The following is a 17,410-nucleotide window of genomic DNA, read 5'->3' on the forward strand; positions in this document are numbered from 1 at the left end:
GAGACCACTCAGCTCCCCCGGCTCCATCACCCACACCTTCTGTCCAGGCTCCAACTCCACTGGGTGAGCATTGTGGTCATACCACGCTTTCATAACTGCTTGACTGGCTTCCAAGTTGTCAGAAGCTTGCTTCCACAACTTAGCCATTTGACTTCGGAAGGCCAGCATGTAGCTCACCACATCCTGGGGAACTTTCCGGGGAGAGTTTTCCCAGGAGTCCCTCACCAGGCTGAGAGGTCCACGTACAGGGTGCCCGTACAAAAGCTCAAAGGGCCTGAAGCCCACTCCCTTCTGTGGCACTTCCCTGTAGGAAAAGAGCAAACAGGGTAGGAGGACGTCCCATTTCCTCCGCAGGCTTTTGGGTAGACTTCTGATCATACCCTTTAAGGTTTGGTTGAACCTCTCCACGAGGCCATTGGCCTGTGGGTGATAAGGAGTGGTGAACCGGTAGGTCACTCCACACTCCTTCCACATTGCCCGCATATACGCTGACATGAAGTTGGTCCCCCTGTCAGACACAACTTCTTCGGGGAATCCCACTCGGGTAAAGATCCCCATCAGGGCCTTCGCCACTACCGGTGTAGTAATGGTTCTCAGAGGAACTGCCTCTGGATACCTTGTGGCGTGATCCACCAGTACCAGGATAAACCTGTGACCGGATGATGTCGGTGGATCTAGGGGCCCAGCAATGTCGATGCCCACCCTTTCAAAGGTGGTGCCAACGACGGGAAGTGGTTCCAGGGGAGCCTTCAGCTTCATCCCTGTTTTCCCACTGGCTTGGCATGACACGCACGACCGTCAGTATGTGTCGGACGTCACCCTCATTTGAGGCCAATAAAAGTGGGGGACAAGCCGGGCAAAGGTCTTGTCCTGACCCAAGTGTCCTGCCAAGGGAATCCCATGAGCCAACTCTAATAGGAAGGCTCGGTAACACTGTGGGACTACCAGGGCCCGTGACAGTCCGTGCACTGGCGCCCTGGGTTCACTGTAGAGGAGACCTTCCTCCCAGTAAACACGATGGTTCCCAGACTCGTTACCTGCTGCCTGGGCTTCAGCCTGTTGCCTTAGACCCTCGAGGGTGGGACATTCCCTCTGTCCCTTGCTTAGTTCCATTCTGGACAGTCCTCCCTCCACTCGCCACTCAGCGGGGATAGGTAGGTCCTCCATCAGAACCATGTCCTCCTCCGTGGACTCCGGGTCCACCTCCACAGGTGGCCTATCCGTCTCACGGGGCACGGACATCGAGGCAGGCTCCTCCTGTCCTCGAGATGCTCCCTCATCAGCAGCTGGGTGGGCCATTGTTCCAGGCTCCAACCCATGCGACTTCTCCTCCCGAGCAGCCGCAGACCTGGTACTCACACAGGCCCAATCAGGTGTACCCAGCATCTCAGAATGAGTCCGGTATTCCACCTCCTACCAAGCATTGTGCTCCATATCATTGCCCAGTAGACAGTCGACTGGCACGGCAGGGCTTACGGCAACTCGAAGTGAACCTGCAACCCCTCCCCACTCAAAGGGAACCTTGGCCACGGTATAGTGGCACATTCTGCCGTCAGCCATCGCGGCTGGGTGAAGTACGTTTTGGCGTCCAGTGTTTTATTTTATTTTATTTATTTAAGAGGTTTTATATAGCGCTGGCTGGACCCAGGAGTATCAGAGCGCTTTACAAGGTGTTTCCATACAGGTACAGTGTGTATAAGCACAGACAACGGAATAATAAAAGAACAAGTCCACATAGGATACATGACATCTAGATAAAAAAGTAAAAACAATTGCTAGACACTATGAGTCATACAAAATAGCGGTCACAGTTTGGCGGGAAGCCTCACTTAGGTATACAAAAACATGCAAGAGAACTGACTGTCATGAGGAGGGGAGGTAAGGTGATCAGATAGAAGGAAAGGGAGTTGGCCAGGCGGGTGGTCACAAGTCATATGCAGAGCAGATAGGTGGGGTGATGCAGAGGGGCGAGGCTATCAGGGAGGGATTAGAAACCCCAGTATTTATTAAGGAGAAGAAGTTTGAGTTCTTTTTTGAAGCTGGGGTAGGACTGGTTACAGCGGAGGTCTTTAGGGAGGGCATTCCAAATAAGTGGGGCATTGCCTGAAAATGAGCGTGACTGAGTGGAATTCTTTTTCTGAATGGGGGAATAAGTAGGAGGGTGTTGGAGCTTCTCAGTGATCGCGTGCAGCCTGCTTTGGTCAGTTTATTGGAGAGGTATGCCGGTGTGTTTTGGTGGAGGATTTTGTGCGTAATGCAGGCGGTTTTATATGTGGATCTACCTTCAATGGGGAGCCATTTAAGGGATTTAAGGGCGGGAGAGATGTGGTCAAATCGTTTGCAGTCCGTGATAAGCCTAGCCGCGAGGTTGAGCACAGATTTAAGAGGTGCCAGGTGGGTTTTGGGAATTCCGGTGAGGATGGCATTGCCGTAATCAATTGGGATGAAGGGCTTAATTTTCCAGTGTCCTGTTACTTTCAATAGGGATTCTCCGGTTTGCAAACACACTGCAGGCTCGGAGACAAAGGGAGCGACAACCACTTGTAGAGGTAAGTTGGGATGCTGGAGGTTGGCTAGACACTATCGGTTCGGCCAGTCAAGGCCGTGGGGCATCGGGTGCAGGGGTGTCTTTTAGGGTGGGATCTTCTTACCAGCTCCTGGTTGCGGTTGGGGGACCCTTCAGATTGAGGCTGCAGGCGTTGGCTGGAGGCTTGACGAACTGGATCTTGAGTCAGAATAGCTGGGGAGACCTCCTCGTGGTGTTGGGCCACTCAAACTCGGACCGTGGGCGACGGGTGCAAAGTTGTGCAGACTCGCAGATTTTGCCGGAGCCCGAGTCTGAGGGTAAACAAATCTGGTGTTCACTGGAAACAAAGTCTTTTCTTTGGAAGGCAGAGCAGGTCCTCGGGGTTCTTGAGGTTGCTGGCTGCAGGAGACACCGGAGCTTTGCTTCTGCAGGTTTGAGGTGGGGACAGGCTGGTATGGCTGGGGCCAAGTCAGTGGGCGGCGTCCTCTCTTAGCTTCAACACGGCTATTCGGTCCTTCTTCTTCGTTTGGTCGTTTCTTGTCTGTCTTCCTGGTTCAGGGCTGCCCCCGAAATACTGAATTTAGGGGGCGTTTTAGGGGCCTCGAGGTCAGTAGTCAATGGGCTACTGACCTTTACGTGGGGGCGTGAGCACAATCGCTAATCCTGATTGAGGAGTGCCTGCCATCAGTGGGCTTCACCTCGCTTCCCCCACATGAGGGGTGGGGTTGGCAAAGCTGGGCACACCCTCTGGGATGGCAAATTTTTCCCCCCTGCCTTCCCGCCCAAAAGGATGGGAGACAGGAAGGGGGCCTGCTCCGGATAGCAGGAGTGGCTGGGGGTCGCATTACAAAGGCTGCAAAGCCTTAGAAGCCCTCCGGCCACAGATGGCTCTTCCAGGCATGGGGGAGGAGTGACCACCTCCTCCGAGAAAGGTTTTGTTTCTGGGCTAAAGGAGCCAAGACTCCCACCCCGGGGTTTCAGAAACATGTCTCGTGGTGGCAGGCTGGTGTGTACCAATCAGGAAACCCACCAGAGGCTGGTCGTTTTTCAGGGGGGCATCTCTAAGAACAGAAGTTACTTACTTGTAAACTGTGGTTCTCCAGTATTGGTGTCTTTCATAGATTCACATGCTTGAATATTCCCCGTCGTCGAAGTGGGAGTCCCACAGTAAATAACATAGCAATGTAGCTATAGCACAAGCATATATACATAGAGAAAGTAAAAACCATAGAGTTTTCCTAGATAGACAAGGGTCAGGTGAGTACCAAAACTGCACCACCAGCGGCACAGGGGGGCCGGGTGCAGAGGTCAAAATCGGCCCAATGCATTTTAATGGAGAATGAGGGGTGCTTGGAGCCACACTGCTTGCAGATAGACAAATCTGTTGCAGGGGCCAATCTTTGGGGGTTAAGTTAAGCACCTGAGGGGACGCAAAGCAGCACCAAACATACACCACCAGCAGCACAGCTTTCAACTAACAGACTGCAGGTGACGCAACGGAGGTTGCTGGAGGAAGACCAATGACAGTAGAGGTAAGTAGAGATGTAGGGAGTCGTAGGGCCACAAACGATTCAACTCACCAAAGCCCAGGGGCTTCAGGTGCAGGGCTGCCTTTGGATGTCGGAGCCTACTTACCGGAGCTCCTGCTCAATTAGATGCAAATAATTAATATCACTCGAGGAGCCACAATAATAAACCAATCACTTGCAAACTGAGGCCCAAGTTTTGAAACTCCCCAGGGTCTATTCATACTCAGATGAATATTCTTTAAAGACTCAGCTCTTCAAATCTAATTGTCGAATAATTTATTTAAATTTCCGAACTGTTGTATGGACTGTGTCTGCATACGGCACTTTGTTGACTACACAGGCCAGTTTCATGCTTTCATAATGTGTTTGTGAAAATAATAATGATAAATATTCGTTGTTCTGGTTGAACAAATAATACAAAGTAAAATTACCTCTTTGGTTTGATCTTGACTGGAACTGGCCTGGCTGGGGGGTCAGGGGCACTATGAATCTCCTCGATAAGCTTCCGAGTCACCTTCAGCTTTGGCAGGGCTTCGGCTTCATGGCGGCTCATTTTATTCTCTATCCCAATCAGATCGAAGAGGGACAGGTCCACACGCTAGATAGGGCAGATAGGAGAAAAATGATTTGAGTGCACAATTATACCCATAGATGAAAATACATCGATTGTCTGTAATATCTACTAGTACAATATTTAAATTTAACAAAATAAAATTCACAATAGCTTTTGAGCTACTTTTTAAACAGGACCTCAGCTCTGCTTCGATTATGGACAGCAACCACATCAGAATTTCAGAAATGCCCTTTACTGAAGACCAACTTGTTAGGAGAAGGAACAGAAAGAAAAGTATCAGCTCATAGATGAACTGACTAATGATATCAATCAAAGAGTTTAATTTAGTTATTAGGCGACATTTATTTTCAGTGCTATAGCATAAACGTATTTATGACACAGCAGTGAAAATAAATGCCTCATTAACACTTGTTATTTACTACAAGTGTACTAATAAACACATTCACATACATATAACTACAGAGCAATGGTGACATTGCAGTTTATTTCCACAGCAGAATGAACTTGAACAAAGAAAAACATGGCTTACTACTTCAAAGGTAGTCACAAGGCCTATCCCAGCTGAATTTTATCTTACGGGACAATTTTAATCCCTTGAATCCTTTGTGAGAAAGTGCCATATTTCTTGCATGGTATGCCCCCACATTTTGCTGAATTGCTGATGTGCTTTGACTGAGTGTGCCCTGGGCTCCTGCCAATCAGGTGTCCAGGGCCTGTGTTCCTTCCCTAAAACTGTGTTGAACTAAAACTCAATTGGCATCTCTGGTCACATGTCAGCCCCTGGTAAATGGTACCCTAGGTACCCAGGGCATTGTGACCAGAGAAGACCCCTAAGGGCTGCAGCACTTATTGTGCCACCCTTAGGGGCCCTGTACCCTGACACACACACACTGCCTTTGCATGCACACTGCCCTGGCATACATCAGTCACCCCTCTAGCTGGGTGCCCTATTGCAGTGGTGAGGGCACAGGTGCATGAGCCCTGTGCCCCTACAGTACCCAGGGCCATTCCTGGGCACTATAAGTGCAGTGATGTCATTAAGAGTATATGGTGCTGGGAGGTTGTCATTACGAACTCCACAGCACCATGATGGCTACACTGAAGATTGAGGAGTTTGATATCAAACCTCTCAGCACATTAAACCCACACCGATGCCAGTGTGGGATTTAATGTAAAATGTATTACAGAGGGCATCTTAGAGATGCCCCCTGAAACCTAACCTACAATCCACATCTGGTCTGAGAGGCTGTCTAGGCTACCACACAGCAGACATGTTGCTGGACCCCTGGGTAGAGAGCCCCCCCCGCTCTCCTGGGCCTGCAACAATGCACATCCTGGGCGAGGTGCTAGGTCACCTCCCCCAGGATGGGCAGGGGAAGCTTCAAAGGCATGCCGCCTTTGTGAGCTTCTCCAGGCCACTTGCTGTAATCAGCAACTGGCCCCCACCGGTTCTGACCCCCCACTCTGGCGGGAAGACAGGCGGGAAACCCTACGTGAGGAAAGGGGGTGTGCCTGGCTCTGCCAACCCCACCCCTCAGGTGGGGGAGGTGAGGTGAAGCACAACTCCGGGCTCCAGCCATCTTGAGGATGGGGAGCCCTGCCCAATCAGAGATAGGCTCCTGCCCCCCTTCCACAGGAGAGGAGCAGGATAGGGGGAGTATTTACCCCAGGGCAGGGACCCATTGGTCCCTGCCCTTCCCCTACCTGTAACACCCCTAAATTGAGTATTTAGAGGCACCCTGAACCTTCCTTCCTCGGATCTCGTTTTCGGAACAAGAAGGACGACCTGCCATGCAGCTGCTAACAAACGGATGACACCAACTGACTTTGCCCCAGCCCTACTGGCCTGTTGATCCTTGAACTTGCTCCTGCTAAATCCCGGCGTCTCCTGCGGACAGCAACCTTGAAAACCTCGGAGGACCTGCCGGCCTTGCTCATCTAGAGACTGGGACTCTCATGAGCAGTGGTTCTATTTAAACAAGCAACACCCCTGGTGCCAGCCAGGAACCGTGAATCCAGCACACTCTGCACCCGCCGAGTCTGGCCTGTGTATGAGTGGACAAAGACCCTGAGGACATCCCCCCGGCGATTGTGACCTGAAATCCAGTGCCCAAGGACTCTCCTCGATGACCCAGACGACGCCTGCAGTCTCACAACCAGGGACCACTCCAAACGCGACCAGCAGAGGGTAAGATTTTCCGATGTCAAAAGACACCCCGGCGCCCCAAGGCCCCCTGTGCCCAACTCCAGGGTGCCTACCTATCCTCCAAGATCCCAACTTACCCCTTGAAGTGTTGGTCGCTCCAGAAGAATCTCCGTCCCCGAGCCTGCAGCCTTTGTTCATCTTCCAAGTCTTCCATTGAATAACATTGATTCCCTGCACCCAGCCGCCCGAGTGCCCCTGGCAGTGCAACCTTTGTTCTAATCTACTTCCCCATTTGCCCTGAGCAAGTGACCAGGAGCCCAGCTTCCACAGCCGTAAAGCCTGCTTACCAGCAGCCACCAACCGAAGGCCCTTGCCTGCCATAGGACACCATTGGGCTTAACTACCTCTGCACCCGGCTGCCCCTGTGCCGCTGAGGGTGTACCAACTGTACCTACCTGACCCTGGGAGACCCCCGAGTCTATGCCCAGTACCTTAACTCTGCCAGCCGAGTACTTACCCAAAAGCCGATAACTCGCTTTTCTTCCATAGGGTAACATTGACTGGTTTCACTTGGAAATTCTTCGAAGTGTGGAGTTTTGAAACTTTAAAATATTCATCTAAAATCAGCCAAACAATGAATTCCGATTTACTCACCTGTTATCAGGAGAGAACCCAGTGCTGCATCTTTTAGCCAAGCACTGACCCTGAAAAGCAATTTTAACCGTACTTACCAGTAACTTGAATTTCCTTCCGTAGGAATCCATTGACTGGTTTTCACCAGAAAAGTTTTGAAGTGTCGATTTTCAAAAACTACAACTATTCCTTAAATATCGCCTGTATGACTTAAACGCATTCTTTCAATTGTTTACAGGAGATACACCAGTGCTGGATCCAGGATCCAACACTGAGTAAGAAAAAGTAACAGTAACATTACTTACCTGCTAAGTGAATTTCCTCCCATAGGATAACATTGGTGATTCTACGTGAAAAAGTTTCTAAGTGTCAACTTTTAAAATACAATAATATTCCTTAAAAATCACTACTGTAACCAAAACGCTTTTACTGTTTACAGGAGATGTCCCAGGACTGAATCTAGGATCCAGTCCAGTGGTTAGAAAAGTAATCTATGCAGTAACTAATTGCCTTTATCTAGAAATTCCCATTGAGCTCAATGTTGCATTGTATTTGAAATTGTGTTGCCTATTGCAACAAGATGCACTGCTTCGGTTTGTTGCTCAATAAAAAAGATTTAATACTAAAAAGTCTATTGCCTATTTGAAAAGTATTTAACTAAAGTAACTTATTCTGAGAAAGTATATTTTGATACCTTGTTGGTTCTAAAATAAAACTATAGAATTTGATACAAAAAAATTGGCCTAGAGTTCAGTTCTTGAATGGGCGAGACCATTTGCTGAGTGTGTACAACAAATGCTTTACACTGTCCTCTGATACTGCCTTACTGCTCGGCCAAGCTACCACTTTACAGAGTAAGGTTATATCTAACTTTAGCCTCTGCCAAACCTCTAGGGACAGTGGACTCTGTGCACACTGGACCTTACTTTGGTCCAGCATATACAGAGCTATTTTCTTACTTTATGTTTTAAGTTAAATATCTTTTTAAAACAAATAAAGTAGCATAAATCATATATGCAGAAGCGCAGAAAGTATTATGCTCTGTATTACCATTGTTGAAAGAGAGAAGAAAAGAAACCCTCACACTTGAAGCTTGTTTGCGGCCAGCACTTTACCAAGGGCCCAGAGATAGCTCGCTTAGACCGCTTTAATACCCTTAATGTGCGGACCTGCAGACAGACCGTTATGGCGGCTCAGAATCCTGTTAACACTGGATTGAACATCAGGTTGGTAAAGTGCTCATCTAACTGCAGTGAAATGCTCATACATAACAGAAATTTGCCTCAAACCACTGATGGGCAAAAGTTATACAAACATTAATGTTAATGGAATCCAGTTTACATTTTATGTCAAACTGTCGAGATATACATATTATTATTAGAGAACCTTTATGTAATGTATGATAATCAGGTTCTGCAATAACCTTGCCCTCTATACTTTTTTACTGGTGCCTGGCTATATAGTGCTTTTAACGAGGAATTACAGAAAATTGTGGCCAAGAGCCTCAGGGAACTTTATGAAATGTGTTGCAGGTAGCTGGCTCTGTATATGGTATTACCACTAGGTGGTTATACCGTGCACAGAGTCCAGAGATACCCCCAGAAGTGTACAGGGTTCGATGCAAACCCAAATTGCTCTATTTGTGGTAGTGTGGGTCAGCAGCTTTAGGCCTAACACAGAGAAGTGAAAGATATTTGCTGCACACACAATGACCAATAAATGGCATGACTTAAAAAGGAGATCCACACCAATTTTGCTCAAGTTTTATTTTAAGACCAAGATCTTTGCTAAAAGGTAAGTACATTTTTAAATAGAAATTATTTTCAGTTTCAAAAGTGGACACAGTGCAATTTTGACTCTTTGCAATGTTAACCCACAGAGGAAAACAATAATGTGGTTTGACAGGTAATTAAGCAACTTACAAATCCAGTCTTTGGGCTGCAGGGTCAGCAGAGAGCAAGGTTCAAGCAATCACAAACACTACACCACCAGCGGCACAGGGGGGCCAGGTATAGTGGTCAACTTTGGAGGTCTGGGGTGCTTGAAGACACACGCAAGTGAAACGGCTGCAGGGTTCAAGCTTCGGAGGTTTATGCAAGCACAGAGGGGGTTGGGGGGGCACAAAGCAGCACCAAAATACACCACCAGCGGCACAGGGGAGGCCAGGTGCAGGGTGCAAACACGGTGCCAAGCGTCCAGAGAAAGTAATTGGAAAATCTTGGATTTGAAAACAGGCTGCAGGCATCGAACCGGAGGCTTCACCAAGAACACCAGTGACAGCAGGAGTAAGTTGGGATATAAATTTAAAAATTCCATCAGTGTGGGTTTATTAAGAGGAGTAGTTTGGTACCAAACACTCCTGGGCTCAGAGAAGCCCTTGTGGTGGTGGGGAACTCGAGTTATCAGGTTTCCATTCCATGTTCTCTCTATGGCTTCCCTGGCACTTACAATATGTAAGTATAGACTTCACTATTGTAGGGGCATATCTGCTCATGCAAATATGCCCACACTTGTGATATAGTGCACCCTGCCTTAGGGCTATAAGGCCTGCTAGAGGGGTGTCTTACCTATACCTTATTGAGAAGTTAAAGTGAATGTACTTCAAGCTCGAGCGCACTGCAATTGCCAAAAATAGCGTATCAAAAGTCCGCAATTTGTTGCAAGTTTTAGTCCTTTATTACAAATAATTCAAATCGTTCCTTCAGTTGTATATGTGTTACATAGTAGACCGTCAAAAGTATCAGTGCTTTTACGCGGCAGCTGTGCGCGAGCCTCTTGCTGTCGTATGCCCGTACTTTAAAACAAGTCTTTAGCGATTCTTCTTAATGCATTTCGGGCTTACTTTATAGCCCTTCTTCAGGGGATCACTAAAAGTTTAAGCAAACATAACCGTTATGTTTGCTTAAACTTTTAGTGATCCCCTGAAGAAGGGCTATAAAGTAAGCCCGAAAAGAAGAATCGCTAAAGACTTGTTTTAAAGTACGGGCATACGACAGCAAGAGGCTCGCGCACAGCTGCCGCGTAAAAGCACTGATACTTTTGACGGTCTACTATGTAACACATATACAACTGAAGGAACGATTTGAATTATTTGTAATAAAGGACTAAAACTTGCAACAAATTGCGGACTTTTGATACGCTATTTTTGGCAATTGCAGTGCGATCGAGCTTGAAGTACATTCACTTCAACTTCTCAATAACTTTTAACCCATGTGGTTCCTAGGACAGACCACTACCGGGCTGCACGCCAAAAACGTTTGAAATTGGGATTAACTATGAAACTCACGCTATTCACAAGGAGTGCACTTGACTTTTCTCTTTGTATCTTACCCGTGTCCTAAACCAAGTGGCACCCATGATTACCGAGGAACAAATAACATTACGAATATCATATTAAGAATATTCATCTATTCTTTAGTTACGGCAGTTGGAGAAAATAACATGTTGGACTTTAGATTGTAACAATCATATTGTATTTATTCTGAAAACTCATTTTACATTGATGTTTCTAATTCTAACTTTAACGTTTTTGATTGACATAATTTACACCACTTTAGGGAGGGCGGGGTATACGAAAAGCTGACTATTCATAAACAAGGCTAAAAGAAAACGAGATTGTTTGTTTAAATGTAAATGCTGTGAAAACAGGTGGGATATTTATAGATCGACATATGGTACCATGGGAGTTGTAGTAAGGTGAAATCAATCCCACTAGCGATGTAGTTTTGGGGGAGGAGCCCCGACAAGTACCAGTTAAAAGCCAGGATGTTACGCGATAGAGTAAGGATAACATTTTTGAAAACGGGAGACCGTCACGAACAAAGACTGAAGGTAGGAAGAATGAGAACACATTTTTAGAAAGACCTAGCCGTACATACTATTTTCCAGCTCGAAGATAGTTAAATGGGGAATAACAATATCGCACCAACTATGCTGTTTAATGTGTTCAGAGAAACGTGGAGTGATGTTAGCTTTGTTTAGGTGAAAGGTTATAACGTTTCACACAGCACGTAGCGGGAAAAAGGTTAATCAGAAATGCAATGATGTAATGTTTCTAAATATGGTTGGGCCATGATAACACCTAACGGTTATGTTTGCTTAAACTTTTAGTGATCCCCTGAAGAAGGGCTATAAAGTAAGCCCGAAATGCATTAAGAAGAATCGCTAAAGACTTGTTTTAAAGTACGGGCATACGACAGCAAGAGGCTCGCGCACAGCTGCCGCGTAAAAGCACTGATACTTTTGACGGTCTACTATGTAACACATATACAACTGAAGGAACGATTTGAATTATTTGTAATAAAGGACTAAAACTTGCAACAAATTGCGGACTTTTGATACGCTATTTTTGGCAATTGCAGTGCGCTCGAGCTTGAAGTACATTCACTTCAACTTCTCAATAACTTTTAACCCATGTGGTTCCTAGGACAGACCACTACCGGGCTGCACGCCAAAAACTTTTGAAATTGGGATTAACTATGAAACTCACGCTATTCACAAGGAGTGCACTTGACTTTTCTCTTTGTATCTTACCTATACCTTAGGCAGTGCTTGTTGGCAAGGCACACAGGCAGTGTGCCAAGTCGAGTGTGTCGTTTTATTTGCACCAAGGCATGCATGCTGCAGTGGCAGTCTGCAAGGCCCAGGTGTTGCTTTCGGATCCAGGTACCATTTACTAGTGACTTACAAGGGGCCTGAAGGGTCAAATGGGGAACAGCTTTAGGGGAGCAGCACTGGCACAGGGGACCTGGTTGATAGGGCCCTTGTGCACTACAATCAAAACCACATCATTTTCCAGGCAAAAAAGTGAGGGCTAACCATGTCAAAAGAGGCGTTTTCTCATGTGTTCAACCGTGTTCCGTATGGATTTGCACTTTATATTTTAATGCTTCTCAGTTAGATAGCACCTTATATTAAGCACACAACAGCGAAATTTAATTTTACATTTTCAATAGTTTTAGAGAATGTTATGTAATGCGTGATAAACACGTTCTGAGAGGATTTTGCACCCCATGATGAACTGTGATGTTTAAGTTTTCTGTAGTCTTTGAGAGACACCAGGAGCATCGTTGGCCACTCAAGGCTTTGCCTCATGAGTCATGGCCCCTCGTTACACTAAACTATGGTGACAACCAGCATATTACACACACATATAAAATATATATATATATATATATATATATATATATATACACACACACATATACATACAAATAACTGCATATACAGAAAGACACCTGACATTGCAGCCTAAAGTAGGCCAAAAGAACAAAATAACTTTTTTCGTTTTAAAATCTGTCCAACTATTGGAACCTAGTCACTACATCTAAAGTGAATTGAAATAATCCTCCCAAATGTCTTTTGAAAAAGGAGAAATGAGGAGAATGCCATCAGGAAGGCTGCACAAGCAAAGCAGAAAACAAAGGGGCCTCATACTTGATCCAGTGACCCATCATGTTGCAAAGGTGACAGATCAGTTAATTTTTAAGGAGATAAGATCTGGGCAAAGAGCAGAACCTCCGTTTTAAGCTCTTGTCTGGGGAGAAAGGAGGTTCGCTTACGACTTTGATGAGAATTTCCCTGGAAGTAAACTAGGATTACAATAAGAAACATTTCCTTAGCTTCCAGGAGATCCTTATTGATAGTATTAAGCACTGAACACAATAACAAGCCCATTCCAATAAATTCGATTGATCAGAAGAAACAAAAATACAAAACAGCTCTCCATAGCATCCTAAAAGATTCCTGAAAGAGGTTTGGCCCACTTGGATCTCAGCTCTCGAATTAGAATTCAAACAATAATGATCTCTTGTTTTAGCTAGGTAGAATTTCAGAACGCTTTAGACATCTAGAGAGTGGACGGGAAGGATTCAAGAAGGTTCGTAAGAAAACAGTGATTCCCATGAAAATCTGACAGTACCATCAGTAGAAAGGTATGGTGAGTTTACAGTACCAATTTATTTTCATGAATATCTGTGTAAGGGTTGTGTGAACACAGGGCCTGGATTTCTCAGACTCTGCGCACAGAAGAAATCAGCACCAGAAATGCTGTGGTCCATGACAAATGCAAAGAAGTGGGCTTCTGTATAAGTTAAAGAGTAGCCGCATCAACTTTGAAAGCACAATATTCAATTCCCATGGTGGAGTGATGGAAGGAAAAACTTTACTTGGTACCTTCCAGGAAGTGTTTCCCTCCTGGCCTTTAATTACAAAAAAGATCTGTGAAGGAGATTACTGCAAGGTGTGCTTCTATGGATGTAAAGGAAAGGCCAGACTTTGCCAAGTGTAAACGTATGGAATAAACACCTCCATCTTAGCATCTAACAGGGTTATAGTTAGTCAATATACGCCAGAAGCAGAATCTCCTCCACTTAAATATATACAACCCTGTCGTGGAAGTTTAAAAATGTCCATGCGGTTTTGCAGAAGAACTAAATGTTCATAGTGCAAGAATTCAGGAGCCAGACCACTAAGTTAAACAATGGTAGGTTTTGATGTAACATTTGGACCCAAACTTGTAGAGAAGATCCAAATGCACGGCAGCTTCATGTGTTATCTTCTCTGATAGATGAAGAAGACCCGTGAACCACCACAGTTGTGGCTGTTCCTGGGATACAAGAATCATTTTTGCTCCGGAATAATGCTGCTTGATCAACACTGTTGAAATCGGTGGGATGTACGGAAAAGCACCAAGAAATTTCACTGAGCAGTCAAACAAAAGGGAAGGCCCCATGGAGTATTAACTTCAACAAGCCGATGCACACTGCATTATGCAACTCCAACTTGCACAGAGGTTAAACTCCCACGAAGTTTACTAGCGGCACACCGTGCTATACCATAAACTACTGCAGGGGAACTCTTGATCCACCCCGCAAGGCCAATAAAGGTTATTGCCTCCCCACTTTTTAACATCCAAGTACACATATGGCCATGGAGCGCCCCGGGCACTTTCTTTGAAGTGCACTTATAGCATAAACACAACACCGACCACCTCCAAAACCGCCCAGACACCGGCAGGCTTTGCCTCACTTAGTATTCCAACCCTGGTCATCTGTTCTCTGGCAATATACTCCTCTGGACAAATCTAGATGTGGGACTTTATTGTAAGCCACACCATTACCCAAGAACTCCCCTCCCAGAGGCCAATTAACCACCACTGAGCCACGAGCTGCAACTGAATCAGGGACACAACCATTGATTCAAGATTACCCACGAGAGATACACATATATTCATGTTTTGTGTTGCATAAAGGTGCCCTGTCTCTTTTTCTCATCCCAGTTCTACACACACAGGAGACATGCCTTGTGCGTGAATCCATCGGGCACTGTTGAAGCCTGGGGACCACATTTGTTTGGGTGAGTCCTCGCTGAGTTGTTTCTTCTGTTCACTGTATTTTCTCCACGTGGGCTGTTAGTCACCTAGCTCACCTTGGTAGTTCACCACCAATGTTTTTACCCATTGTCTAGTTTTATGCTCGCCCTACACATTTATATTCACCACTTATGTGTAGTTTGGAGTCACGATGAAGCTACGTCTCAACAACATATGATATGTAATAACATCATGAATGTTACCTTCTACACCTTTTTGTCTCCCACCACAGGTAGCTCCAGGTTGTGTTAAGGTATTTGTGTCTAATTGATAGCCTTTGCACACGTGATTTTGTACACTGCGTTCACTAGATGTAAATTACACTCAATTAGGTCCTGAAGAATCGCTAGTTCACTGAACAATAAAGCGAGAAACATGTTGACCAACAAATCCATACAAGGACACCACCACACGAGCCATTAACCTCGGCGTGTGTGCCTTGTACACTGTTTTTAGATAGGATAGGAGACCCCCAGAATAAAGTTGTCCTTCTAGGTACTCCGAATCCTATTTTAATCACTCCATGACATCTAGCAGTCCTGGCCCCACACCCGCACTTCACCAAACGGCAGTTGGATAGAAGATCTCCGATAAAGTGCCCCTATTTTAGGGAGCCCGTTGGGTATTGCACCGCCGACCCAACGAGGAGCAGCCCATATGTTGAAGCATGACACCTGAAAGGGTGTGTGAGGGCATGAAGATCCAATATATGGATCCTCACCTATATCCCTCCTTGATATAGTGGGACCTAGTTTCTTGTGACTCCCCCAGAATTTTCTATACGAGGAACAGCACAATCCCCCTTTTTGTAGATACTTAAGGCCCCATGGAGCCCCGTTGGAAAGATCCTTGAGACAAAGTTTGGCTACTTTTTTGTTGTTTGCGTCTGCAAATAGGTGTACTTGTGAATAGCCACGTTCTTTGAAGACGCCTCGGATCACTTTTTGGTTGAGGATACAGTTGTGATTTTCTTACATTATTCGACAGAGGGTATCCATTTGCACATTTTGAATCGCCTGTAAGGTGGACTGCTGTAATAGTCAGACCTCTCGCCAATAGCCATTTCCAAAAGGTTTGGATTCCCAGGGGCAATGGTCTTGAATATGTTCCATCCTGCTTGTTCAGATAATAAATTGTGGTTGCATTGCCCATCGGAGCAAAAAGGATACATGTCCTGAATGGCGGGAAGAATGATTTCAGAGCTAGAGGGACAGCTCTCAACTCCACAGGTTGATATGGTAGGACTTCTCCTTCTCAGACCATATTCTGTGTATTTGCAGATGAACCATGTGAACATACCCTCATAGTAGTGCCACTATGATCTGCAATGGAATGTCCTTATGAACAGATACTCCCTTCAGGAGGTTGGGTTCTTGAAACCACCAAGGGAATGACTAGAGTTCTTCTTGGGTTAACTAACTTGTTCTCCAAGCGTCCAGATTTCTGGTTCCATTGGTCTTATACGCATTGCTGGCCTCATTAGTAGTCTGGCATTCAGAGATATAAAGATGCATGATGCCATTGAGCATAGTAATCAAGAAAGATGTTGAGCAGTTTGATGGACTGTTTGCTTCAGACAGCAACATTTCTGTCAGATAGATTCAAGTCTCTCCTCCAAGGAATGCATGTTTGTGACAATAGGGTCTAATGTTACACCCAAGCAGGGAACCCTTAGTAGTGGATCAAACTGTTGACTTGTGAAAATGGATGCCCACTGCTTGCTTGTGATGATGAAGCTGGTGAAACGAAAAATTACATTGCAGGTCACAAAATACCAGGAACCAAGTGCAACAGGGTCTAGAGGATGCCCTGACAAGTTGAGTTTCAAACATTACTGAAACAGTAGTGGAAAGAGTCAGGATACAAATATTGAGCTTAGCTGCTCCTATTACAAATACCTCACTGAAGGTATTAACATCATCAACTAGTGATTTCTTCGTTGGAATGGAGTTGATAAAGTCTGTAAGTACTCCCTGGTAGAGATACAGTCCAAAGTGTAACATGAACCTGAATGAGAGCAGACCTTTCACTGGGGCCTCTAGAGTGCCAGGGGAATGAGAGCTTCTTGGAGATCCAGATCTAGTGTGAGGTCTAATTTTTCAAGCAGTTTTAGGTAACACCCGTTGGAATCCCTAATAATTTCGATCACTGTGGCGTTAACAAGTGGCACTGGAGAAAAGTCTAGAGATAGACCTTTGTGGTGTAGGAGTAGGTGACAAGACTGGCCAGCAAATGCCTCCGACAAGCAGTCGCAGACGATAGTCTTGATGGTGGTCTTGATGTCGATGGGGAGGCTCTTTCTGGTGTAAATGTCAATGGAGGCCCTGATGTCAAGGGAGGTGGTCTCGACATCGACTTACTGTGCCTTCGCGATGTCATGTATGCACTATGTCTCGACTTGAAACGCGTTGCCGCAGTAGCCTGCCGACATTGAGGGCCTCAACATCATACAGAAACATTCTCATTTTTCTTTCCTTCTACGCGCCTTGGATCTACCTTTTGGGTAGTCCCTTGAGGGATAGGAGGGTGCTGAAGTGATTGAAAAACCTCTCCTCACCCGCTAAGGACGTGCTGAAGCAGCCTACTGAAGTCTCTCCTTTAGACTGTGTAGCCTGATCTTCTGACTATC

General features: G+C 45.8%; 1 protein-coding gene across 11 annotated transcripts in view; it reads right to left on the reverse strand.

Moving 5' to 3' along the window:
- Positions 1–17,410, reverse strand: part of EP400 (E1A binding protein p400) — a 522,955-nt gene that overhangs the window by 316,275 nt on the left and 189,270 nt on the right. For all 11 annotated transcript variants that reach the window (XM_078667964.1, XM_078667963.1, XM_078667968.1 and 8 more), the window contains one exon: positions 4,488–4,654. In XM_078667964.1, the coding sequence (XP_078524090.1) occupies positions 4,488–4,654 (167 nt within the window). The remainder of the gene's footprint in view (positions 1–4,487; positions 4,655–17,410) is intronic.

The sequence above is a fragment of the Lissotriton helveticus genome, chromosome 11 (assembly GCF_964261635.1).
Source record: "Lissotriton helveticus chromosome 11, aLisHel1.1, whole genome shotgun sequence".
NCBI lineage: Eukaryota > Metazoa > Chordata > Amphibia > Caudata > Salamandridae > Lissotriton > Lissotriton helveticus.